The sequence below is a fragment of the Sus scrofa genome, chromosome 8 (genome assembly GCF_054392235.1).
Source record: "Sus scrofa isolate SSC_HxYL_T2T_F1_AM1 chromosome 8, Sscrofa_HxYL_maternal_Yorkshire_Landrace_v2.0, whole genome shotgun sequence".
In the NCBI taxonomy this organism is placed as follows: Eukaryota; Metazoa; Chordata; class Mammalia; order Artiodactyla; family Suidae; genus Sus; species Sus scrofa.
The window spans coordinates 92,957,358-92,982,786 of NC_139390.1; the positions used below are offsets into that span (position 1 = coordinate 92,957,358).

At 40.4% G+C, this 25,429-nt stretch overlaps 3 protein-coding genes across 8 annotated transcripts in view; 2 read left to right on the plus strand and 1 right to left on the minus strand.

Annotated features, from left to right (window-relative positions):
- The window catches only part of TBC1D9 (TBC1 domain family member 9), a 114,608-nt gene extending 107,340 nt beyond the window's left edge, over window positions 1–7,268 (plus strand). Inside the window, exons 18-21 of the mRNA XM_021101555.2 lie at window positions 411–497; window positions 3,346–3,420; window positions 3,515–3,618; window positions 5,133–7,268. Coding sequence (XP_020957214.1) covers window positions 411–497; window positions 3,346–3,420; window positions 3,515–3,618; window positions 5,133–5,858 — 992 coding nt within the window. The 3' untranslated portion in view covers window positions 5,859–7,268. The remainder of the gene's footprint in view (window positions 1–410; window positions 498–3,345; window positions 3,421–3,514; window positions 3,619–5,132) is intronic.
- A 3,746-nt stretch (window positions 7,269–11,014) lies between these two features.
- Window positions 11,015–13,269, plus strand: UCP1 (uncoupling protein 1). Its single transcript, XM_084971131.1, is given in 4 exon segments — window positions 11,015–11,230; window positions 11,233–11,262; window positions 11,917–12,246; window positions 13,120–13,269. Coding segments are annotated over 4 exon segments (597 nt in total). The 5' UTR covers window positions 11,015–11,143.
- Window positions 13,270–17,126: 3,857 nt separating this feature from the next.
- The window catches only part of ELMOD2 (ELMO domain containing 2), a 40,640-nt gene continuing 32,337 nt past the window's right edge, over window positions 17,127–25,429 (minus strand). For 3 of the 6 annotated variants that reach the window (XR_014812906.1, XR_014812907.1, XR_014812908.1), the window contains exons 7-9: window positions 24,178–24,246; window positions 22,729–22,845; window positions 17,127–20,576 (exon numbers count right to left, since the gene is read on the minus strand). Coding sequence is in view for 3 of the 6 variants with exons in the window: in XM_084972844.1 (XP_084828970.1) it covers window positions 20,431–20,576; window positions 22,729–22,862; window positions 24,178–24,246 (349 nt within the window). In the remaining 3 variants the exon portion in view is untranslated. Of the gene's footprint in view, window positions 20,577–22,728; window positions 22,863–24,177; window positions 24,247–25,429 lie in introns of all 6 variants that reach the window. The other 3 variants (XM_084972844.1, XM_021101556.2, XM_084972845.1) reach the window with 1 other exon arrangement.

Consider the following 25,429-nt stretch of genomic DNA (forward strand, 5'->3'; position numbering starts at 1 on the left):
ATAAGGAAGGAGGGGAGGAAGGAAGGAAGAGGGAGGGAGGGAGAAGGGAGGGGGGAAATTGGCCCTAAGGATAGAGATAGGGTAAAATTATAGATTTGGGAATGATCATTATAGCATACAGTTTTCTAAAATTTGGTTCCTAAAGCATCATTCTATAGGATTTAGAAAAGTCTCTGAAAAGGGGAAATGTAAAGGGACATTTGGTGGGGCTTGTTTAAAAGGTGGAGTTAAATGGAAGAGCCCCTCCCCCACAAGGTTTGTGAGGCGGTGGGCATTCGAGGCCCCCCCGGGGAAGTGACCCCACCCCACCTCTGTAGCTTCAGCTTCTCGTGTCATTGCTTTAACAATTAAAGCACACTTGCATTGAGTCCCAGCCTAGCCAGTGAGAACCACCTCTGCTCCCTCTCCAGAGCCGTCCTCTGATCAAGACGAGCCAGATTCTGCTTTTGAAGCAACTCAGTACTTCTTTGAAGATATCACCCCAGAATGCACACATGGTAAGTGACTCTCCGCCACCAGGGCCACTCTGTTTCTTTTCTACAGAGCCCTCTGTTATTGGGAGGAGGGGCCTCCAAAGCCAGTCAGTCCAAGAAGTGAATGAACACAGTTGCCGAGTATGTTACTTCCTTTTCAGATTTTTGAAGTCGGTAACTACTGGGGAGTGGGTCCCCCTGAAAGGACCATGTACATTGCGTCCCGCTGGCTTAGAAAGAGCAGCACCTGTGAAGTGTATATGTGGCCCCCGTCTCCCCGATAGGGTCAGACTCATTGGGAAGGTCATCCTGTTATCATGACGCTGCTCTCCAGATTCGGGACTAGCTGCTCTATCAGACGTGCTGCTCTGTAACAGACGGCAGCAAACTTCTGTACACATTTGTACAGGCCTCTGAACTCAGAGTGGCTCTTAGATTTTTTAATGGTTTTAAAAATCGAAGGTTGGGAGTTCCTGTCTTGGTGCAGCGGAAACGAGTCGGGCTGGGGACCATGGGGTTGTGGGTTCGGTCCCTGGCCTCACTCAATGGATTGGGGATCCGGCATTGCCGTGAGCTGTGGCACAGGTCAAAGCCGAGGCTTGGATCCTGTGTTTATGTGGCTGTAGCGTAGGCCGGCGGCTGTGGCTCTGGTTGGACCCCTAGCCTGGGAACCTCCATATGCTGCGAGTGCGGCCCTGAAAAGACAAAAAGGCAAAAAATAAAATAAAAATAAATATAAAATAAAAATCAAAGGTAGAAAAAAAAAATTAAAGGTTGGCGTTTGGGTCGTGGCTCAGCAGTTAATGAACCCAACTAGCATCCATGATGATGCGGGTTTGATCCCTGGCCTTTCTCTGGGTTAAGGATCCGGTGTTGCCGTGAGCTGTGGTGTAGCTCACAGACGTGGCTCATATCCTTCATTGCTGTGGCTGGCAGCTATAGCTCCGATTCTACCCCTCGCCTGGGAATCTCCATATGCCATGGGTGAGGACTTAAAAAGACAAAAAGACCGAAAAAAAAAAAATCAAAGGTAAAAGTGTATTTCAGGACGAGTGTAATATTTAAACTTAGTGCCTACAAATAAAGTTTTATTGGAACACAGCCAGGTACACAGCCAAGCTCATTCAATGATATATTGCCCATGGCTGCTCTCACACTAGAATTACCCAAAATATTGGCTATATAGCCCTTTACAGAAAAAGTTTGCCCACCCCTGCTCTGTGTGGTTGTTCCGTCTACATAGACATGATGCAGCTTGTTGGAAATATCTTCAAATTTACACACAAACATGTCTTGTTGGGTCCTGCATGAATCTAAGCCGCATCTCTTGGCTTAGACCTGCAGTGCAGACTTACATTCTGCTTCATCCTTAGGGCAGCTTCCTGACCTCACCCAAGTCTGAGAGTCAACATGGGTTGCTCCTGGGTCCTTTTGCCTCTTGAATCTTACAGTCCCAAGATAAGCAGTGTAGACCTGCTTTTAAACTGTGAGCGCCTATATGACTGCAAGGAGAGGAGTAAGAGCCAGATCCAGTCTTCTCATTGGCAGTAGGTGCTAAGGGCACCTACTGTCCATCTTTGGACAGAATGCTAGCCCTGTTTATCTAGATGATCTCAGGCAGCTTCCTGCATCCTTGAGCCCCAGGGTCCTTGCATGGAAATGGAGATGATAGCTGTCATGTTGTTTAGGAATGATTTAATGAGATAATGTAGTAAGTAAGCCTTTTAGCTTAGTGCCTTAGCACATCTGAGAGTATTCTTCACATCGTTAGCAATCCTATTTTGGCAGAAAAATGTTAGCCATATCTTTCTTAGTGGGCACTCATTACAGAAAAAGATTCACGTGTCTCATAAACACTTCAGGAATGATCACCTGCCAATAGCATTTAACAGCATTTAAAAGATGCTTTTTAGGACGTTCCCTTGTGGCACAGCGGGTGAAGGATCTTGGCGTTACCACAGCTGTGGCTCAGGTTCACCCCGACCTGGGAGTTTTTACATGCTTTGAGCATGGCCAAAAAAAAAAGAATGCTTTTTTTTTTTTTTTTTTTTTTTGCCTTTTTAGGGACATATTCTTGGCATATGGAAGTTCCCAGGCTAGGGGTCGAAAGTTTATGCCACAGCTGCATCAACTCAGGATCTGAGCCACATCTTTGACCTACTCTACAGCTCACGCCCAATCCTTAACCCACTGAGCAAGGCCAGGAATCGAACCCACCTCCTCATGGATACTAGTCAGGTTCATAACCCACTGAGCCACAGCGGGAACTCCCAAAAAATGCGTTCTGGAGTTCTCTTGCGGTGCAGTGGGTTAAGCATGTGGCATTGTCACAGCAATGGCTTGGGTCGCTGCTATGGCTCGGGTTTGATCCCTGGCCTGGGGACTTCCACATGCTGTGGAAGCAGCCAAAAAATTTTTTCTAAAAATTTTGTAATTTAAAAAAAATTTTTTTAAGTGAGTTCTTGATTTTTGGCAGGGCCTGACAAAAGATCAGTCTCACATGTACAGAGTTAAGTTGATAATGTAACGGGGAGTAAAGGGAAATGGACACTCATTGGGCAAGCACCACCGTTTTTTAAGTACTGAACACTACATGGTATCATTCCTTAATTCCTGATTACGCAGCAAAAAAGTATTCTGGGGAAAGCTTTTGCCTAAAGATAGGGTGGTCAGATGAAATATGAGACGCCCAGTAAAATTGGAATTTGAGATACTACTCAAATTCGGTGCGCTTGGATTTTGGTTTTGGGTTGGTTTTGCTTGTCTTGTTAAACCCTACCTAGAGGTTTTCTTGTTTTCTACTACACGGGTGAAATCTATGCATTTGTTATGTAACAGTCTCCTTTTTTTTCTTCCTAATCTTTCTCGGTAGTGGTTGGGTTGGACAGCAGAAGCAAACACAGTGTAGACGATGGCTTTGTCACAGTGAGTCTAAAGCCGGACAGAGGTACAGACCTCCTCTTTTCTATGTTTCCTCTACTGCTGGTTCAACAATTGCTTGTTGACCTTTCAACGCTTATTTCTTGCCATTTGGGTTTTAGGGAAGAGAGCAAATTCTCAAGAAAATCGTAATTATCTGAGACTCTGGACGCCAGAAAATAAATCTAAATCAAAGAATGCAAAAGATTTACCCAAATTGAATCAGGTGAGTGCTGAACAGTTCAATTCATTCATTTCAAACCTTGAAGCTTTGTTTTCCGGTCATAAATAAATGTAGAATGAGTACTCCTCAAAAATAATGTTAACTTGGGGTACTTAATTAGCAACTATTTGGATCTATTTTGTGCATGCTTTTGAGCATTAAAAGTATGCTCTGTTGTCATATAGGCTCAAACACATTCTAAAAAAAGAGTCTAGGAGTTCCCGTCATGGCAAAGTGGTTAACAAATCCGAGTAGGAACCATGAGGTTGTGGGTTTGATCCCTGGCCTTGCTCAGTGGGTTAAGGATCCGGCATTGCCGTGAGCTGTGGTGTAGGTCGCAGACTCGGCTTGGATCCCTCATTGCTGTGGCTCTGGTGTAGGCCAGCGTCTTCAGCTCCAATTGGACCCCTAGCCTGGGAACCTCCATATGCCGCAGGAGTGGCCCTAGAAAAGGCAAAGACAAAAAAAAAAAAAAAAAAAAAAGAGTCTAGACTTGTGGTTGCCAAAGGGGAGGGAGTGGGATGGACTGGGAGTTTGGGGTTAGTAGATGCAAACTATTGCATTTAGAATGGATGGGCAATGAAGTCCTACTGTACAGCACAGGGAATGGTGTCCAGTCTCTTGGGATGGAACATGATGGGGGATGATATGAGAAAAACAATGTGTATATATGATGCACGACTGGTCATTTTGCTGTACAGCAGAAAATGGCACAACAGTAAATCACTTATACTAAAAATAATGAAAGGTACTGGGTAAAGTATGTGTTGCCACCTTTAAAAAAAAAAAAAAAAGTACACTCTGTGGTGAGAACATGACCTCCTCGGAGAAAATGTGAACCATGAAATACTCAATTTTGAGAATACACACGTTCTCATCTCAATCATTAAAAATACCTTTGGACACTCAGAAGACAAGCTCATGATATTTTCAAACTGTGCTCAGCCATAAAGGCACCTTAAAAAGTTCCCATTGTGGTTCAGTGGTTAATGAACATGACTGGCATCCATGAGGATGCAGGTTCAATCCCTGGCCTCACTCAGTGGGTTAAGGATCCGGCGTTGCCAGTTTCTTGGATGTTGGAAGTTTTTCCAACTTAAAAAGGAACCATTAATTAAGAGACATTAAATTACACATCCATCCATATACACATAGGACTTTTCAAGGCTTTTGTAGGAGTCCTAATATTAAATGGCCTTGCAGGATTCCCATTGTGGCTCAGTGGTAATGAACTCGACTAGTATCCATGAGGACTTGGGTTCGATCCCTGGCCTCGAGTAGTGGATTAAGGAGCCAACGTTGCCATGAGCTGTAGTGTAGGTCGCAGACATGGCTTGGATGTGGCGCTGTGGTGTAGGCTGGCAGCTGATTCGACCTCTAGCCTGGGAACTTCCATGTGCCATGCCTGCATGTGGTCCTCAAAAGACAACATAAATAAATGGCCTTGCAGTCCCCTTGGGCCCTGTCTCCTGCTCCCTGTGAGGTGATCCGTTTTGTGTCTCCCCATCACTCTTCAGGGGCAGTTTATCGAGCTGTGTAAGACGATGTATAACATGTTCAGCGAGGACCCCAACGAGCAGGAGCTGTACCACGCCACGGCAGCAGTGACCAGCCTCCTGCTGGAGATCGGGGAGGTGGGCAAGCTCTTCGCCGGTCAGCCTACCAAGGAGGGTGGTAGCGGGGGCAGCGGGCCGTCCTGCACCCAGGGCATCCCTGCTGGCATGCTCTTCCCCAAGAAAGGGCCAGGCCAGCCTTACGGGTCGGAGTCTGTGGAGCCCCTCCCAGCCAGCTTGGCGGGGGATGGTGAGGAACACTCCCTGGGGGGACAGATGGAGGACATCAAGCTGGAGGACTCTTCGCCCCGGGACAACGGGGCCTGCTCCTCCATGCTCATCTCTGACGACGACACCAAGGATGACAGCTCCATGTCCTCGTACTCGGTGCTGAGTGCCGGCTCCCATGAGGAGGACAAGCTGCACTGCGAGGACATTGGTGAGGACACAGTCCTGGTGCGCAGCGGCCAGGGCACAGCCGCGCTGCCCCGGAGCACCAGCCTGGACCGGGACTGGGCCATCACCTTTGAGCAGTTTCTGGCTTCCCTTCTCACTGAGCCAGCCCTGGTGAAGTACTTTGATAAGCCCGTGTGCATGATGGCCAGGATCACGAGTGCAAAAAACATCCGGCTGATGGGCAAGCCTCTCACCTCAGCCAGTGACTACGAGATCTCGGCTGTGTCGGGCTGAATCCCTGAGGACCAGGACGATGGGGGTCGGGGGGGAGGGTCTTTTTTTATGTTCTGTGTTGGGGTTTCTTTCTTCCTTTTAAATTAAATATTTATTAGTACCCGGCTTGAAGCCTAGTGTTTTCATGATATAATACAATGAAAACTGTTGGAGAAATATTTAAACACCTCGATGTAGGTACAGTATACAATACTCTTGTTGGGGGGACGGGATTTACCAGAATATAGTTTATTCAGTGAATTCCAAAAAAAGATGAATCTGTCCGTGATATGTGTGTATTATAACTTCTTAATCTCGCTGTTGAGCTGTATACATGGTTTAAAAAAAATACATAGTGCTGTTTAACGCTGAGTAAGGCAGCAGCCATTGTGTATTTGGGCTTTTTAGATAAAATTAGAGCTGTAAGGAAAGCGGAATGCCACAAACACAGAATGTTCTTAAATGAAATAGGCATTGTCAGCTCGGGTGAATCCTGTACCACTTTTAGGGAGCATTACAGATTATTTTTTAAGATTTGAAATCTATTTCATAAATATCCTCTATCAAAAAATCATATTCAACAGATGTTCCCACTTGAGGTTCTAAGCAGTTATGAAAGTGTCAGTGACTTTTACATGATGCCAGAATAACACCTGTATTTATCAATCCAGACAAATACCAGGCCAATTTTGCATTAAAAAAACTGATTATTTAAGTCACCTGGCCAAAAATTCAGGAGAAATGAACTGTCCTTTGTTATAGGGAATCTGAAAGTGGCAACAAAATTGACAAGAAGGCTCAGGATTTTGGGGGGGGTGCAGTGGGGTAAAAGTAAAAGTATTGATGCTTCTCATACTGGATTTTCAGCTTCTTGTTACTCATTGCAAATAAAGCAAAAAATAAAACAATAAACTTTGCCATGTCCATACTCTCCATAGGTTCAGGAAATTGTACCATGTATCATATATGACCATGTTTCCAGTTAAATCAATGTAGAGATAATGTAAACTGAAAAGGAAAAAAAAAAAAAAAAACCTGCAAGATAACGTAACGGAATGTTTATAAAGCTGAACTTGTCACTTTATATGAGAATAGTATGCTCTATTTCCTGAAAGGACTTGGAAATGAAAACTATCGCACCTGCACTTTGTATTCTTGCTTCCTTTTTTAATTACTATTATAGTTTTGTCTTTTACAGATGTCGGAAGTTTTTTCTTCTTGTTTAATTCATAATCACGGTCACATTTTCTTGGTTTATTCAGAATATTTCCTTCCAATGCATTCCTTTATTTTAGTATTCATTGTGTCTTTATTTTAGCTCTTGCTGCTGTTTTTTATTTTGTTTACAGAATGATTTTTTAAACTGTCCAATGAAATAGTGTTAACCTCAAATAGGATAAATGTGAACCAATAAAATCCATCAGATACCCAGATGTGGACTTTATCTTGGTGCTTGAATTCCTGCCTAAGGCGATAACATTATTCTTTTGACAGCTTTGCAAGAGAAATTATGTTAGGCAACCACACTAAGGAAACAAATTTTTATAGGCAAGTATTTTGAGATAAGAAATACAGTATGGGAGTTCCCGTTGTGGCGCAGCAGAAACGAATCCGACTAGGAACCGTGAGGTTGCAGGTTTGATCCTTGGCCTTGCTCAGTGGGTTAAGGATCTGGCATTGCCGTGAGCTGTAGTGTAGGTCTCAGACAAGTTTCGGATCCTGCGCTGTTGTGGCTGTGGTGTAGGCCTGCAGCTGTAGCTCCAACTGGACCTCTAGCCTGGGAACCTCCAAGGGCAGCCTCTTTCCCCACGTGGATACCAATACACACAAGTAGACACCTCTGGACACTAACATGCCCAGCTCTTCAGATAAACCCAAACACGGAGAGCAAGATCCCAACTGAGGCGGGTACTGCCTCTAATTTGCTGTCATAAACATTAAACTGTATTAAGTATCATTCTACATAGGACTTTTCCTTATTTTGGCTAATGATTTTAGGGTAGAGACCCAGAGGTATTACCTTTGGAGCAAAGGATATGGACATTTTCTTGGCTCAGGGCAAAGTGTCAAATTGTTTTCCCGTGGAATCATGCAAATGTATACTACCATCATTCATATTGTGCTGTTATCATAATTATCATATTTTATATATGTATAACTTATAGTTACAACAGTCAATTTATTGATATTTATAATAGTAAATTTTAAAACCTACCTGTAAATGTTATAATTTTGGCAGAGAAAGGTATTAATTTAAAAGTTGAAAGAAGTACATTTTTTTAATTAGTGATAGTAAATATATCCCCCTATTTTAGAGGGTGTATTTCATTTATGAGTTGTCTCTTCTGTCATGTGCACATTTATCTACATAATTGCACATGATATTTCCTACTGGTAGTTAATGAGAGAATTAAGGGAACGTGTGGAATGTTTTTCAAATGCACAGCATTGTCATTTTTATTTAATACAAAGATGTTCTGTTCAGAGATTCCTGATTGACTGCAGCCTGTTCTTCTCAATTTTAAGAGGAAAATAGGAATTTAGTACAATAGGAACTTGCTGCCACCCCTTAGCTATGTCCTAAAAGTCCAGCTGCCCTTGCTCCCATTCACCTGTTCTTCACCTCTTTACTTCTTTGTGCCAGAAGAGCAGACATCTGACTCTTTGAGGACGCTACCCTCTCCCCTACTGTTCCCTCTAACCTAAGGCAAACTTTCTTCTACTTCCCAGACCCTCCCAGAAGGGGTGAGGAAGCCTGGTCCTTGGAATCCAGAACCATTGTCAGAATCTTGAACTCCTGGGACGTCTCCCGCCACAGGAGACTTTGACTTCTGCCTCTTCTGGACCTTTAGTGTTGACCTTGTGCCTAGCACCCCTCAGGTTCTCAGTCACCACTGGATAAACCAATACTTTCCAGGGAGAAGTCTCTGAACTGACCATAGCGAGCCAAGTGCTAATATCTCAGAGCTCATGCTGTCAGTCTTCTCACAGTCTCAAATCAGTCAGCCTCTTTATCCTCATTTTTCAGGGGCTGCTCTCAACTGGCTTCATTTAGCTTCTACGGGATCATCTCTTAACAAATTCTTACCTTACTTCTCTCGTTCCCTATCATCCAATTTCCCGGTCAGGCCAAAAGAACACACTCCCGTACATTCTCCCTGCTTCCCCCAACATCTTGGCCCTGCTGTATGCCACTTACTTGCTTCAAGTGCTCTTTATTTCAACAGATGTTTGCAGAGGACAAAATCTACAGTCTCCTCCATCTCCTCTCGCTTTGTCCACAGTCCACGCCCCGTCTTCCTCTGCATCCCTCCAGCCTGACCCCTGTTGGAAACCTTACGGCTGGCTTCTTGCACAGTACAGGAGCCCCCCTTACCTGCAATTTCACCTTTTGCTATTTCAGTTACTCATAGTTCACCACAGTCAGAAAATATGAAAAGGAAAATTCCAGAAATAAACAATTTATAAGTTTTAAAGTGCACTTCTTTCAGAGTAGCGTGATGAAACCTCATGCCATCCCACTCTGTGACCCCAGACAAGAATCGTCTGCTCAATTAATCCTCAATTAACCCAATTTTACTTAATAATGACCTCAAACTGCAAGAATAGTGGTGCTGGTAATTTGGATATTCCCTTACTGTGCCTATTTATAAATTAAATTTTATCATAGATATGTAAGTATGGGGGGGAAAGCTTTGTATATATGTAGGGTTCAGTACCATCCATGGTTTCAGGCCTCCAATGGGGGTCTTGGAATGCATCCTCTGCAATTAAGGAGCATTACTGTACACACAACTTATTCTTAGGAAGGCTTTAGCAATTATTCTTATTTTTCCTGCTCCTAGACCAAAAGAATAAATGAACATTCAAAATACATTTTGTACAAGAGCGGAAGTAGGAAAAGCTTCTCCTCCCACAACAAACACACAGGTTTCATTTATCTTTATAGGTGAGTTAGCAGCAGTTCACACCTGAGATAGCTCTAGAACTACACCTGCTCAGATAGAAGTAAAAGCAAGAATACAAGTAAAAGCAAGTTCCTGTCGTGGCAGTGGTTAACGAATCTAAGAACCATGAGGTTGCAGGTTCAATCCCTGGTCTTGCTCAGTGGGTTAAGGATCCAGAGTTGCCGTGAGCTGTGGTGTAGGTTGCAGACAGGCTCAGATCCCGAATTGCTGTGGCTCTGGCGTAGGCTGGTGGCTATAGCCCCGATTGGACCCCTAGCCTGGGAACCTCCATATGCCTCCAGAGGGGCCCTAGAAAAGGCAAAACAAAAAAAAAAAAAAACAAAAAAAACAAAAAAAAAAAACAAAAAAACAAGAATACAGAGGGCTTGCCCAGGGTCATAGAGAAGGTAAGAGCTGCACCTCGAGCCAAGCATCCTGCCATTGTCCTTTCCACTGAACTTCCCTAAGCATGAAATTTAGAGGAGAGAGTGAGATCTCACATAGCCCTTTAGAAATTTACTTTGGATTTGCTTTCCAGGATATCTATTATCTCATCTGACATCTTCCTACAAAAATTGTTCAAATGAAACACTTTAGAAGTTCAGAGTGTTCTTGATTTTTGTCTGAGATTTTTTGGAGTCTGTCTTTGGTGCTTAGAAAAGAGACAGGAGGATGAGAAGTTAAAAGGAGAGGAAAGGGAAACCAAGCTAAGAAGGTGCTTGCAAGGCTCCTGGGGAGTCAGAGGCATAAGGGGAGCCCCACTCTTGCCTTGCAGAGCTCTGGCTGGGCAGGACCTTCTACCTTCTACCAAGATCACGAGGTCGCACTTGTTTCGGGGACCTCCCCTCCACCTACCAGCTGGCTCCATTTCCCAGCCCAGGAGACACAATTCAAAGTGCCAGAAGCACTGTAGCTTCGAGCCCTTCTCTCCGCGGCGAGGGCGGGGCTCAGGCCGCCCGGAGCACAACCTCGGATTTTGGGATGAAAGGCGGCTCCCCAGGTGCGGAGCTAGGATGGGGAGGTTGGGAAGGGCCTGGCGCCTCAGGGCACACCCCTGCCTGTCCCACCCTCGGGTCTTGCGAAACCTGGAGCGGCTCAGCTCCTGATCGGCTGCGATATAAGCCACCGGCAGAGGGCAGGGGGCACCGGGTGGCGGGCCTGGGCGCGAGGGAGGAGTGGCTGGCGCCGCCGACCCGGCTCCGAGCCCGCAGCCCACCGCCCGCCGCCCTCGCCATCCCGCAGTCGGAGAGGCAGGTTTGCTCCCAGGCCCAGCAGGAGTGAGAAGCAGGGAGAAGTTACACTTTCTGGGCTGGAGACCCTGCTCCCCTTGCAGCCCGTGCCTTGCTCCGCGCTGTCAGGATGACAGTTCCTGAAGTGCCCCCGACCATAGCGGTCAAGATCTTCTCAGCTGGAGCGGCGGCCTGCGTGGCAGATGTGATCACCTTTGCACTTTGGACACCGCCAAAGTCCGGCTACAGGTAGCGAGGGCCATGGGGATGGGTAGGTGTCTCGGGCAGAGAGGGAGCTCCTAGTGTGTGCGCCCTTTGATTCTGACTTTGGTTTAACAATCTTTTCTCAATTAGGTAGAGCACCTGACCTTTAAAAAGTTTGACCTGTCACTGGATGGATACCCTAGGGTGGGAAAGTGGAACTTTTCAGGGATTAACTGCAGAACCACAATGATCATGGAGGTGGGTTGACCATGACTATTGCCTATAGCCAGCACTAAAGTAATCTTGGAGCTAAGGAAAGCAGCGGCTCCGGAATTTATAATCCAGGCTCCTCATCTTGCTTCGCTGACTGGACAGGCACATCTCTTCAAGGTACTCCCTACCGTTCTGGAGAGTGTGAGGGGTACAGTAGGGTGGAGTGGGGGTAATATTCAAAGTATGCATAGTAGCATGATTCCCCCCACCACCCCCCTTTAGATAGATAGATAGATAACGGATAGACAGATAATGTTGCTGAGAAAAGAAAAAGAACCGAAAATAGGAAGACAATGGGAAAAAAATCTAGGCTTAAGATTTCTCCATAGAGGTCAGCTTGATGCCAGTCTTTGTTTTTTCCTCACTAGCTAGGACTCCTTTACTCAAATTTCACTGCCCTCTGACCTGTACCTTTCTCATTTTCAGATCCAAGGCAAATGCCGGTCCTCCGGTACCATTCGGTACAAAGACGTCCTGGGAACAATCACTACTCTGGCAAAGACAGAAGGGCCAATGAAGCTCTACAGAGGGCTGCCTGCTGGCCTCCAGAGACAAATAAACTTCACCTCTCTTAGGATCAGCCTCTATGATACCATCCAGGGAGAGAAAGTAAGCAAGGAGCATTCCTGGGAGGGGCAGATAGACATGTCCTGGGCCCAGCTCTGTCCAAAGAAATGGTTACCCACAGGGCAGTGGTCTTCACAACAAATTGGCCAACAAACATCAGTGTCTGAACCCACAGGGCAGGGCAGACAGGTAAGCTGGTGAGGAGGAAGAGGTGAAGCCAGAAAGGCAGGAAAGGGGGGTCACAAGAGACCTTGCAGGCCATGCGAAGGAGTTTGGATTTTATCCTTAAAGTGATGGGAAGTCATTGAAAAAAAATGAGAAGCAAGGGAATAACGTAAACAATTTGTTTTCAAAAGATCACTTTGGCAGCAATATGAAAAATATATACAAAAAGAAGAAGAAAGGAGTAAGTAAGGAAGTAAGAAATGATGAAAGTATGCCAAAGCAATGGCGGTAATGAAGGAGAAGAGTGGTCAGTCAGGAAGGTTTTGGAAGTGTAATTGACTGAACTTGGTGGACAACTGGAACTGAGGTGTAAAGAAAAGGTAGGAATGTAAGATGACTTCCAAGTCTCTGGATAAAGCCATCATTCACTGGAGGAGGGCATAGAGAAACTGCTGTAATGGGGACATTAGTTTAGGGAGTTTCCATTGTGGTTCAGCAGCAACGAACCTGACTAATCTAGCTCATATGTCATGGCTCAGTGGACACAGATCTGATGGGTATCCATGAGGACGCAGGTTCAATCCCTGGCCTCAATCAGTGGGTTAAGGATCTGGCATTGCTGTGGCTGTGATGCAGGTCAGCAGCTAAAGCTCTGATTTGACCCCTAGCCTGGGAAACTCCATATACCAAGGGTGTGGCCCTAAAAAGAAAAAAATTCAGTTTAGGATGTGTCAATGGGTAATGTCCAGTCTGCACAAGAGCTTAGGAGAAACATATGAGCTAGATTTTGGGGAGTCACAGGGGGAACTATCAGTAGTACCAAACAGCAGAGAGATCTAGCGTGGAAAGGATTGATTAATGTGCCTAACAGTAGAAGCCCATGCATTTCTTTGGCAGAACCATCTTCAGCGGAGTAGTGGAGGATTGCAGAGGTTAGAGGAGAAGATGGGCAGTGAGAAGCAAAGACAAAGAACATGCCTCACTCCCAAGGAACTTGACGGGAAAATGCAATGGGGATTGGTGCATGGAATGAGTGCATCAAAATAAGATTACAAATGTGGGCCAAAAGCAAGGGCATTATAATCATATGATCTTGCCACTTAAAAGATGGTTGTTAGTAAATGCTCAGCTCCTGGCCAAGCATGATGAGAAAGGAGTGCAACTACATAGTGATGAAAAGAATGCTGTACTTCCTATTGCAAGACACTGTGTTAAGTGCTGTATTGATATTCTTTTAACTCATACAATGACTGAGGTGGATATTATTATCTCTGTTTTATACAGATTGGGAAACAGAGTTCGAGAGACTGAGAGTCCTTGATGAGTAAGTGTGATTGATCCATACATAGCTTATATTTAATTTTAGGGATGAGTATGAGGCTCTATGACTATCTGTAGTTTTATTAAATGATATCTATCTTTGGTAACCTGAGCTAATTTTTTTCAAAATTTCAAATGAAAAATCACTTCAGCTTCTTACTTCTTATTTTTGTCCCCTTTGTAGCCTATTGTAGTATGACACCACTTGATGTCCCAAACTTGGGCAGTTTGTCCACTTGGGTCCTTCCTAAGAAAATACAGTATGAACTAATTTATGGATATACTCAACAAGGATTACACTATTGTAAAATAACAAAATTCTACAATCTTTAAAAATTGTAAGGCAATGTCTCAAACCTAATGAAATAAGCATGATGCACCATACACATTATATAAAGGTTGTAATTCACCATAATCTGCATTTACAACATATTAAAATAAATGGATTATAAATTTGGCTTAAAATAGATATATCAATTATCAACCAATAGCCATTTAACAATTTCATTTTTTTTTCATATTTAAAACTTTTGGAGGATACATGCTACAACGAGGATGAATCCTGAAAACATCGTGCTAAATACAATGAGCCAGATGTGGAAGGACAAATATTGTATGACTCTACTTATGTGAAGTACCTACAGAAGTCAGATTCATAGAAGCCGAAAGAGTAATGGTGGTTACCAGGGTCTGAGGTGGGGGGGGGCAAGTTATTTTTTAATGAGTAGAGAGATTCCATTTAGGTGACCAGAGGTTCTGAAAATGAGGAGTGCTTACAGTGAGAACATATTTAATGCTACTGATTTATACACTTAAAAGGGCTAAAATGATAATTTGATGTTATGCATGTTTTACCGCAACTAAAACACCCCAACACACACCAGGAGAGAACAATTAAGAGATTTCCCCCAAATCTTCAGGAGTCAGGAGAGAAAAATTAAGAGATTTCCCCCAAATCTTCAGGAGTGATGTTTATAGGCCAAATCTCTAAAATATCTATCCAAGTTAGATTTAACTGATGCCATCTTTTTCTCCTGGAATATCTCATTATTGCAGACAGGCATTCAAAATCAGTCATTTGACCTGCATATCTTGGCAGAATTCTTAAAAATAACAAGAGCAACCACATCAACAAAATGCAATTAGATCCCTGACAATCTCTCCTAGGACATGAACTGCCAAGATCTAGACGCCACTAATTTCTTAAGGCTGGAAAATGGTCTGCTTCCTCATCACTTTGCTTTCTCCTTATTTCTTCTCTTCAACTATTAAAGTTTCCCACTTCCCATTCAGAAAGTGAAGCAAAACAAAATTTCCTCTCCCCTCAAAAAAGAGGAAAAGACCATTAAGCAAGAGGAGACAAAATTTGGTTTGGCGGGACTGTAATCGTATAGATATGACCATCTGGGTTTTGTTGTTTTGAAGCAGGATAGGGCATCTGGATGAAACTTAGGCAGAGAAAGGAAAGACAGGGAAAATTGTACTTTTAAGCCTCTGCTTTTGAGAAAAGCGGCAAAATGAGAAGCATAAACTGCCTGTAACTATAATAGCTTTAAGAATTTCAAGCAAACTGATAGAATGGTGACATGCGCTTTTCTAGATTTGTACCTTCCTTCTGGTGACTGGGATCCTGGAACGTCATCCCATTTGTGTGCTTTGAACAGCTGAAACAAGAGTTGATGGAGTCACGGCAGACTGTGGACTGTGCTGCATAATTGGCTCCGGGAAAGAATTGAACAGACCAGTGGGAATCTGTGCTAACCGGATCATTTTAAAAAGCAAACAAACCTATTCACCCTAAAAAAAAAAAAAAAAAAAAAAAAAAAAAAAAAAAAAAGATAAGGAAATTCTGGTAGAGAGTTTGGACTATTTTTTCAAATTACTCAATGAATTTTATTACATTTATAGTTGTACAACAATCACAACCAAATTTTATAGTATTTCCATCCCAATGGACTATTTTTTTTTCAAAGGAAATAATACATATTTCTTGTGATTTTATTCTCAGTGTTTTAAGGAGGGGAAAGAACATTCAGTAACACACCCAGGCCAATGTAAGGTCCAGATAAGTTACTACATTTGATTAACCATTTAATGGCGGAGGGAGTTTATGGCTGAATATGAAGATCTTTAACATGTTTCAATTATTAATTCAAACTGATGAAAAAGGAAAACTGAGCGGAATGCACTTTACTAATACTTTAAATGAACAGTTATCAAAGAAAATACTATTTCCCTTTTATTTATCAACCCAGTTGTCAGTTAATATATTCAATAAAGTATTGCTAATACCTTTTAAAGTTTGTTATTTTGGATGTAAATCTAATGCAAGAGTTGAAATTCACCTAAATTATACAATTGTCCAAGTAGCAAGGAAAGGTCTTTAGATTCAAAAGGCATAAACTTACCTTAAATATTATTCATACAGATTTCTAATTGTTAAAGTCCATATTTTACAGCATCTGTAACAACTTCTAATCTAAGATAATATAGTCATTTGGGCATTGTTGTCATTAAAATCATGGTATCTATCCTAGAATCACAGAATTTCATAGCTAGAAGATACCTTTGGTTAGAGCAATGGATGAGGTGAAACTATCTTCGGATGAGGTGAAACTATCTTCAAGGCATCTTCCCAGCAAAGCCAGATTCATCATTCACATCTGAAGCAACTTTTTGCTGTCTACAAACTGAGTGCAGAAGAAATAGGGAAAGAACAAATAAGAGATGAAATGTCAAGGCAAGGCTTAGTCTGGTCTTAAGCCAAAATCAAGGACTGGTAGCAGAAGGGCCAGGAAGCCAGCAGGATGTCAGGCATCACCCAGTTTCTGTTTTAATCAGCTCCACATTACATTTACTGTGGTGTCTGTAGTGTTGCTCCCCTGTGGACTTCTCACCAAGGCTTATCCATATTGCTAATCTTTATTTCTGTTGATCCTATTGTATGCATATTTTCTTTTCTACGCATCTAAGCTTTTGTCTTTAATTAATTTCCTTCTCTATTTTCTTTAGGTTTATTTTGTACTTCATCAAACTCCTTGAGACGATTGCTTTGTCTTTAATCTTAAGCTTTTTTTCTAATACATAAAGCTATAATTAATTAGTTCAAACTTTAAGTATTGCTTTAGCTGTATCCAACCAGTTCCATATATAGTATTTTTATTTAGCTCAAAACAAGATACACACACATACACACAGGAATGCTTTGCAGCTGTTAAAAAAAAAAAAGAATATGGAAGCTATTAATATAAAAACAGATCTACGATACATTGTGAAGTTACGAAAACACCTATTGCAGCACAATATGATTACTCCTATCCTTTCTAAGAATGGGGGGGTGGGGGGGTGGGGATGGTGGCTTCTTTTCTGACCTCATAACCAATTGTTCTTCAACAATAACATCTTAACTAGGTAATTAATGGATGGGTTTAAAGCCACACAAAAATTTTTCTGCATATTCTGATTTACTCTATAGGAACATGACTAATGGATTAAATGAGAGGAGTATTATTTCATGAATATAAGTGACTTAAATAAAGGATAGGAAAGATGGGCAGAGAGAAGTATTAACAGAAAGGCTTAAAACAATTTCAACATGTTTTTATTTGCTCACAACATTCAACAAAATGACATCACATTTCATCTATTGCTTTCACATAAGAACTACTTTATCCAACATAGACAAAAATCTATTTCTTTAAGTTGCCAAACAGCACTCTTCCCCCTAGGGAAAGCTACTGCTTAAATACTTTTTGAACACTTTAACAGAAACACAGACTCACCCTGTAACAGTAATGTAGTAGTTAGGTCTTACCTGTACTACATTTAACATTTCTCTGTCCAAAGTTGAAGCCAGGAAAAAACAAAAACAAAAACAGAAAACCTCACTCATGATTCCTCTCAGACTTTTACCAATTCCATTAACCTTCATTAAAAAAAAATGCTTATGTGGAGAGGTTCATAAATATGAAAATGGAAATTTAAACCTCTCCAGAAGTTGGGTGGACCATTTATCCTGAGAAAATAGCTGCTGGTCCCCAACTATTAATTTGAGAAGAATAATAAACATTATTGCCCTCCAAGTCAAACTTCTCTTCTGTGCCGAGATAACATGTAATCTTTCCTGTTCTGGAAACGAGCACTCCTCCACTTTCACACTCATGTAATGCTTCTCCTTTAAGCAAATCTTTGACCAAGTTCTATTTCACTGAATGCAAAGGGGAGAAACAGTAATTATGAACACTGGAATAAAAATGAAGAGTACATACATCTTCACATAGAAAAATATATACAAATCCAAGTAGCTCTTAAAATAGAAAAAAAATCAGGATGGGCATTTTTAAAAGATTCTATTTTCTAAATCATAAATGGTGCCAGGAAGACACTGATTTTTATATCTAACTATATCACCATATTTATATACAAAGAGAAGTTGGTCTAGGTTCATGGATATCCTTTAATCTCTCTCAATTCTTTAAAGATTGTCTTTCAGAACATATTGAACTGCAAGCACTGTAATTACATTTTTATTTTTAGACTCTTCTTGTCACTGGTACACTCTTTAATCTGGCACACACAAAAATTCATTTCAACACTGATTCACTTTTTTGATGCTAAAACAAACAATCTTTGTGCTACTTCAATTCTATCACTACTTTGGTAATTTTATTATTAAAGAAACAGGTAAGATTCTAAATATGGATTTTTAGACTACCTAAAATTCTAACATACATATGTTGAAAGCAAGGAAAAGCAGGAAGGCAGACACAGTTATCATATTTTTCTTTTCATATATGTCACTATCACATGAAAGTCAGAGGCTCATGTTATAGTCTAATTTACAACTGGTGACATTTAGCTTGGCTTTCAAACTATAAAACCTTAGAATCTGTTGGTGGCTTTTAAAACAATTTACTAGAGAACTATCTGAAATGGTTATGGATTGTTTTAAGTAAAAACAGAATAATGTATTATACAGAGGTGGACTTAAGTAATACACTATTGAGCAAAATTTCTAATGACATTTTAAAAACATCACTAAAAAGTCTGTTTCCTCCCTAGAAGGGGAAAAATTTTATTACTTCAAAAGTTTCCTCTTCCATACTTGAATCATTCTTTTATTAAGCATACTGACAGAGGTTTAAATGAGGTCAAGACCTCATCTATTAAAAGACTGAAAGATAAAGCTAAGTATTTTCTAAATGAAAACTAAAGACTAACAACTGCTTTCCATGCAATAGTAAACACCTTGAGAAAATCAACTTCAGTGGTTAATATCTGATCCTTACCTCACAGAACTCAGGCTGGATGATAAAGTATAGAGAATAAAGACATTAAGATACTCTCAAGGTTGAGAAGTCTCCTACAAGAAACCAGTTTTAAAATCCATTTAATACTGAAAACTAAACTACCACTATTATAATAAAATGAGCCCAATTCAACAGTTTTATCTAATTGAAAAAAAGAGATTTAATTCATGCACTTTTAATGTGTGTGCTATACAACGCTGCATCTGTTATTTTCCAATTGGATATTTCTTACCACTCTTCTCTTTGGTCAGTTTGAAGAGAGAGGTTTGTCAATAGATATGAACAAATCCTTGAAAGTCTCAGGCATTGCTATATCACAAAAAAGCCAGTCCTTAAACACTACTTTAAAGATGTGCTATCGTATTTTAGATTATGTGTCTAACACAGGATTTATGGAGAATTTGGTAATCAGATGAACCAATCTTTAAACTCTCATAGTTTTGCTTTGAGTACAAATGTCTGAAACACACAAAGAAGAAATTGTTCCCATTAGAATCTCATCACTCTACAGTCCTTGACAGCACGTGCTGTTCTCCTGAGATTTTCGGAGAATAAAGCTATACAAAATGCACAGTCATCATCTTCAGGCTACTTTAGAATCCCACATAGTGTTAACTCAAATAATACCCACAAAGTCCAGACATCATTATCTAGAAACATGCTGGAGTCAAAGCAAAGAGAAGCAAGACTCAACAGTAAGTAAAATAAACAAACGACGTTTAACTGAGATATTTAAAAAGCTTTGTTTTCCTCTTGTTAAAATTCAAACAGTTTTATTGAAATAGCACCTGTTCTTTGAATATAACTGAGATTTTCTTAGCAAACGCATCTCTTTCCACAAACATATACAGGTAGAAAAGCCTCATAAAAGGCCCTCAGACCAAACAATAAGGATCTTTTCCTTAACTGATAAAAAGCAAATACTGAAGATGAGAAAATGTCTTTAAGTGTTAAAATTACACCATGGTATTCCAAAGTGTGGTATTTAAAAACAAAAAAACTAACTACCAATACTGTCATTCTTTCAGTACCTAAATAATCAGAGAAACCAAAAAGGAGGCCATAATTCTTTATCCTCTCTGACATATCTATCTGTTCCTGTTGCTCTTAAGGAGGCAATACTATGACATGTGATTGAGATGCAAACAAAAACTATTCCGTTAACTAACCTACAAATAAAATAAGACAAAGGAAATAATTTTAAGACTAAACAACAAAAAATCCTAACAGCTTTGAAAAGCTACCAACTCGATGGCTACAACACATAAAAATGAAAACCGATGTTTACACATTTTACTCAATTTAATAAAAATACCTGATTTGTACGTTTACACTAAAGGGGCTAAGTCCCAAGTTCCAAACTGTAGTTCACAGAACTCTACAGAGGGGATCTTTGGAAGGATAAGGTACCTTTGGAGGACAGTGTATAAATATGTGTAAACATACACTGATTGTCCACTAGCTTTTTTAAATAGAATTTCTGAAATAGTTTTGTAATTGATCAGATAATTTCTATTACAACATATAAATTCTGTTGTGTGTGCAAAATGTGGGAGAAGTAGAAGATACTCTGGGTGAGTCATATTTTTAAAGTAAGTGATACATTATAATCCAGTAAGAGTCTTTTAATCTTTTCATGAAACTTCTCTCTGTATATGTTGAAATACATGATGCTTTCTGGCTTTTCTTCAAACCAAAACTTGTCAAATTCATAGACCAGATAACCTGCAATTAAAAAAATGAAACATAAATATAGTGCTCAGTAGTGAAATCACATCCTACTGTCTTTTAAATATATAACCATCCTTTAAATTCCATATTAGGATTCAATAATCAAAAGCCATCTTAAACTACTAGAAACCTGAGGAACTTTATAAGAAATATTCTTGTATGTTCAAAATAAACATCAATTTCAATGAAATATTAAGTGTACATTTACTCTTTGTCCCCCCTCCCCCCCCACCAAAAATCAACAAACTACCTCAAACCTAAGAGATACTGTCAAATAATATTCGGGAAAAATTTGGGGAATAGGAAGAAACGTTATCCCCAGCAACCCCTGAAATTAAAAGAAAATGTTGGACAAGGATAAAGTATAAGAAGACTACTTAGCTGTTTTCTACCTGATTTATTATCTCAGAGCTATTTCTGCTTTTTTTTTTTTTTTTTGTCTTTTTTGTCTTTTGTCTTTTGTTGTTGTTGTTGCTATTTCTTGGGCCGCTCCCGCGGCATATGGAGGTTCCCAGGCTAGGGGTTGAATCGGAGCTGTAGCCACCGGCCTACGCCAGAGCCACAGCAACGCGGGATCCGAGCCGCGTCTGCAACCTACACCACAGCTCACGGCAACGCCGGATCGTTAACCCACTGAGCAAGGGGCAGGGACCGAACCCGAAACCTCATGGTTCCTAGTCGGATTGGTTAACCACTGCGCCACGACGGGAACTCCCCTATATTTATTTAAATATGGTAAAATGCTTAATTGGGAGGGGGAGTTTTTTGGTTGTTTCTTTTTATATTTGTTTTATGTCCACTGGGCATTACACAAGCACACACTGCATAGAAAAAAAAACAAATGTCTGGAGGCAGTTTCGCAAAGTCCCAGGAGTTTAGGCACTACGCTCAAAGTCAGTGAGAGATCTGAGAGGAAATCAAACGAGACTAGTGAGCAGGGGAAACAAGATGAAAGAAAAATAACTAGACTTTCATTTTAAATAACTGTACCTTCGATGTGGAAATGTAGAAGAGGGACACTATTCAGAGACTAGGGAAAAGGCTACTATAGGAATCTGCTAACAAAGGCCTGATGTCATGCAGTTACAGTGGGGATGGGGAAAGAGGAACTCAGGGAGCAGACAAACCTGGAATTAGGCATTAAGTAAGGCAGGAGAGTTTGTGGGAAAGAGACCTGGAAGACTCCTTCAAGAATGGAGATGAAGGAGTTCCCGTCGTGGCACAGAGGAAATGAATCCTATGAGGCTGTGGGTTCGATCCCTGGTCTCGCTCAGTGGATCTGGTGTTGCCACGAGCTGTGGTACAGGTCGCAGACACAGCTCGGATCCTGCATTGCTGTGGCTGTGGTATAGACTGGCGGCTACAGCTCCGATTTGCCTGGGAACCTCCATATGCTGTGGGTGTGGCCCTAAAAAGACAGAAAAAAAAAAAAAAAAAAAGTATGGAGTTGAAGAAGTTGTGATGTGGACACTTATTATAAAGTACTTTCCTATATTCTTGCAACATGCAAATGATATTCTAAAGACACAGAAAGACCAAGAAAAAGTAAGAGTATGAAGCCAACGTAGATCTGAATTCTTTGTTTCTGAGCCACCTCTTTGGAATATGAGTCCACTCAATAAAGCCTTTAGGATTCAAATATCATCACAACAAAAGTTAATGGAACCATGGTGATTTGACTGCTTTAGGAACAGTTATTAAATATCCCCAACCTAACAGAAGAAAACCTGGCCTTGAAATACGGGGGGTGTGTGGGCGAAAAGCTCCTTTAAATTAAATTTCCTTCTAAGATCATAACCAAATGATCCATCCTTGACTCAACAGTATTCTTTAACTAGTATGCAGGGAAGAAAGATTGACTGGAAAATGAATGCCTACAGAAAAACTGCATAAATCCTAAATTTGGATACATATCAAAAAATTGCCTCACTGAATTTTTAAAATCAACAAAGATATAAACTGAAGTACAAAATACTCCTGGATATCCATCTTCCATTATTTTCCTGTTTTTCCAAGATCCTAAATAGTAAAATGACAAGTTATGTATTTTATAGAGGTCTTTTGTTATATATTTTCCTAACAGTTTTTCCTAGTGGTTTAAAAGTTCTCTTAGAAACAACTACTTTTAACTCATTTCAATACTCACAATAAAACTGGTGAAAGTGTTCCATTGTTGGTATACCGGGAACAAAGTTGTAGAGGTGAAATTTCAAAGCTTCACTCTTCAGCAAGCTATAAGCCATCTCCGTAAGATTGATTCCAACTATTGCATAAGAATACCTATGTCAGAAACATTACCAGTTATACCAGCTAGCCAAATAGCTCATAAAGTAAATTTTAAATTATGCAAGGAATCAATAAAATGTCACTCTGATCCATTTCTAACACAGAATTGATTTTACAATAATTTCTTTATATTAAGAAAGTAAACCTGGTGATTAGATTTAAAAAAAATTTTTGTAGAAGCTGTTGACTTTCTGGATATAATCCAAGAAACAAAAATAAAGCTCTGGTCACATGAATATCTAAAATCAAAATTCTTAAAAAAAATTAAAGAGAGTACTACCGACATTCTCATTGATTTCTAAAATACACTGAGTAATTTGATATCTCCTCCATTATCAAGGTATTTATTTTTATGATGTAATAGTGTTATAATGATTTTTCAAAGATAGGTATTATTGGAATATAAAAATGATAAAACTACTAATATGACTTCAATTTGCATTTTACTTAACAAGTTTCTTTTCTTTTCTTTTCTTTTTTTGGTCTTTTTGCCTTATTCTAGGGCTGCTCCTGCGGCATATGGAGGTTCCTAGGCTAGGGGTTGAATTGGAGCTGTAGCTGCCAGCCTACGCCAGAGCCACAGCAACACTGGATCCAAGCCGCATCTGTAACACGGCAACGCCAGATCCTTAACCCACTGAGCAAGGCCAGGGATCGAACCTGCAACCTCACAGTTCCTAGTCGGATTCGTTAACCACGGCGCCACAACGGGAACCTCCTACTTCACAAGTTTCAAAGCTATTTCTCATTTTTCTATTCTTATTTCAGAACTATTTCCTATACCTATTTTCAAACTGATTTCTCAGAAAATTTTTCTAAGGTCCTTATCTCCAGTTTATAAACTATATCTTGGGATAAAAATATATAGAGATATGCATAAAATTGGTTTATAATCATATTTAGCTAAAAAATATTACATAATATCCTTTATAAAGTTCTTATTAACTAAAATAACCTAATTTTTAAAAAGACCCTGAAACACTTTCAAATTCAGACTTAAATTCAAGAGCTTACACTTTCTTGGAGTTCCCATTGTGGCGCAGTGGTTAATGAATCCGACTAGGAACCATGAGGTTGTGGGTTCAATCCCTGGCCTTGCTCAGTGGGTTAAGGATCCGGCGTTGCCATGAGCTGTGGTGTAGCTTGCAGACACAGCTCAGAGCCAGTGTTGCTATGGCTGTGGTGTAGGCTTGCAGCTACCGCTCCAATTCCACCCCTAGCCTGGGAACCTCCATATGCCGCAGGAGTGGCCCAAGAAAAGGCAAAAAGACAAAAAAAGCTTACAGTTTCTTTCATATATTCAGCTTACCCTAATTTTGGATGATTTGAACGGGAAAGAATCTGATGAGCTTCACTGGTATAATTTTCACTGAAATACCTGAAAAAGTTTAAGAACAATAATGAAATTAACATGTCATTCAAATGGAAGCTATCCAGAAGCAGTTTTAAAAGCTACAGTCAAAATGACAGTCCTACTGCCAAAAGCACCCCGATCTCCACCTCAAATCACTTCAGTGACTCAGAGATGCTTCTGAATCAAATATTAATTCTGAGCTATCAGGCCTCGAGCACAGGACATGGGCCCTTGGCTAGCCCTGGAAGAATTTTGACAAATCTAACAAGAGACTTTCTATCTATCTTAAAGAAAAGCCAGAGTTTGGTTTGTTTGTTTTAAATTTTTTATAAGATAGTTATCGTACCTGCTAGCATGCTTCCTTTCACTGAGCTCGTGCCTTCTGCTGGCCTAATGCCTTCGTCAATGCAATCATTGTGCTAAAAAACCCTCCATGACCAGCGGTCTAACTCAAATACTAGTCATAAAACAGAAGTATTAGCAGGTACAACAGAGAAATGTATAAAGGCTCTACGTCCTGTGGGCTTATATTACTGCAACCCCTTTATGTTCTTAAAGGCAGGGACCAAAGCTTCTGTTCAAACTTCGGATCACCTCATTATGCAATGATACTCATACACAAATGATGACTGACTGGATGGTTATGAAAGGGTAAGAAGGAGAATATAAAATAGATTCCCTGGTTTATTTAAATTTTAGAGGGCACGATCATTGAAATTTTCAAAAAGCATAGAAATTTCTAACCAAATGTCTTTTTATGTTTCCTTCTATAGATTAATACTATAGGTGTACATTTTTCTTCACTGGTTTTAATTTCCAACCGATTAATACAGGGGTTTGTAAACTTAGGAGTCCATGAATGATGATCATTCCTGATTGAAGGGAGATCCGTGAACCACCTTAAATTATTCATACATTTTTCTATGTGTACATTTTCTGGGAAGAGAATATAAAAAACTTTCATCAGATTCTCAAAGGGATCTATCCCCAAACAGAAAAAAGTCCTGTTTTAGTGCAATGCTTTCTTTACACGTTCTAATTTCCTACTTTATCCCAAGGTTGGCTCTAAAATGCCCTTAGTAGTCTATTTACATTTCATTTTTTTTACATGACACGCATATTATAATTCAGCATTATATTACTATTTCAGTAATCAAGCTACAGTTAAAATATTCAATCTGTAACAAAGAAACTTTTAATTTCTTTG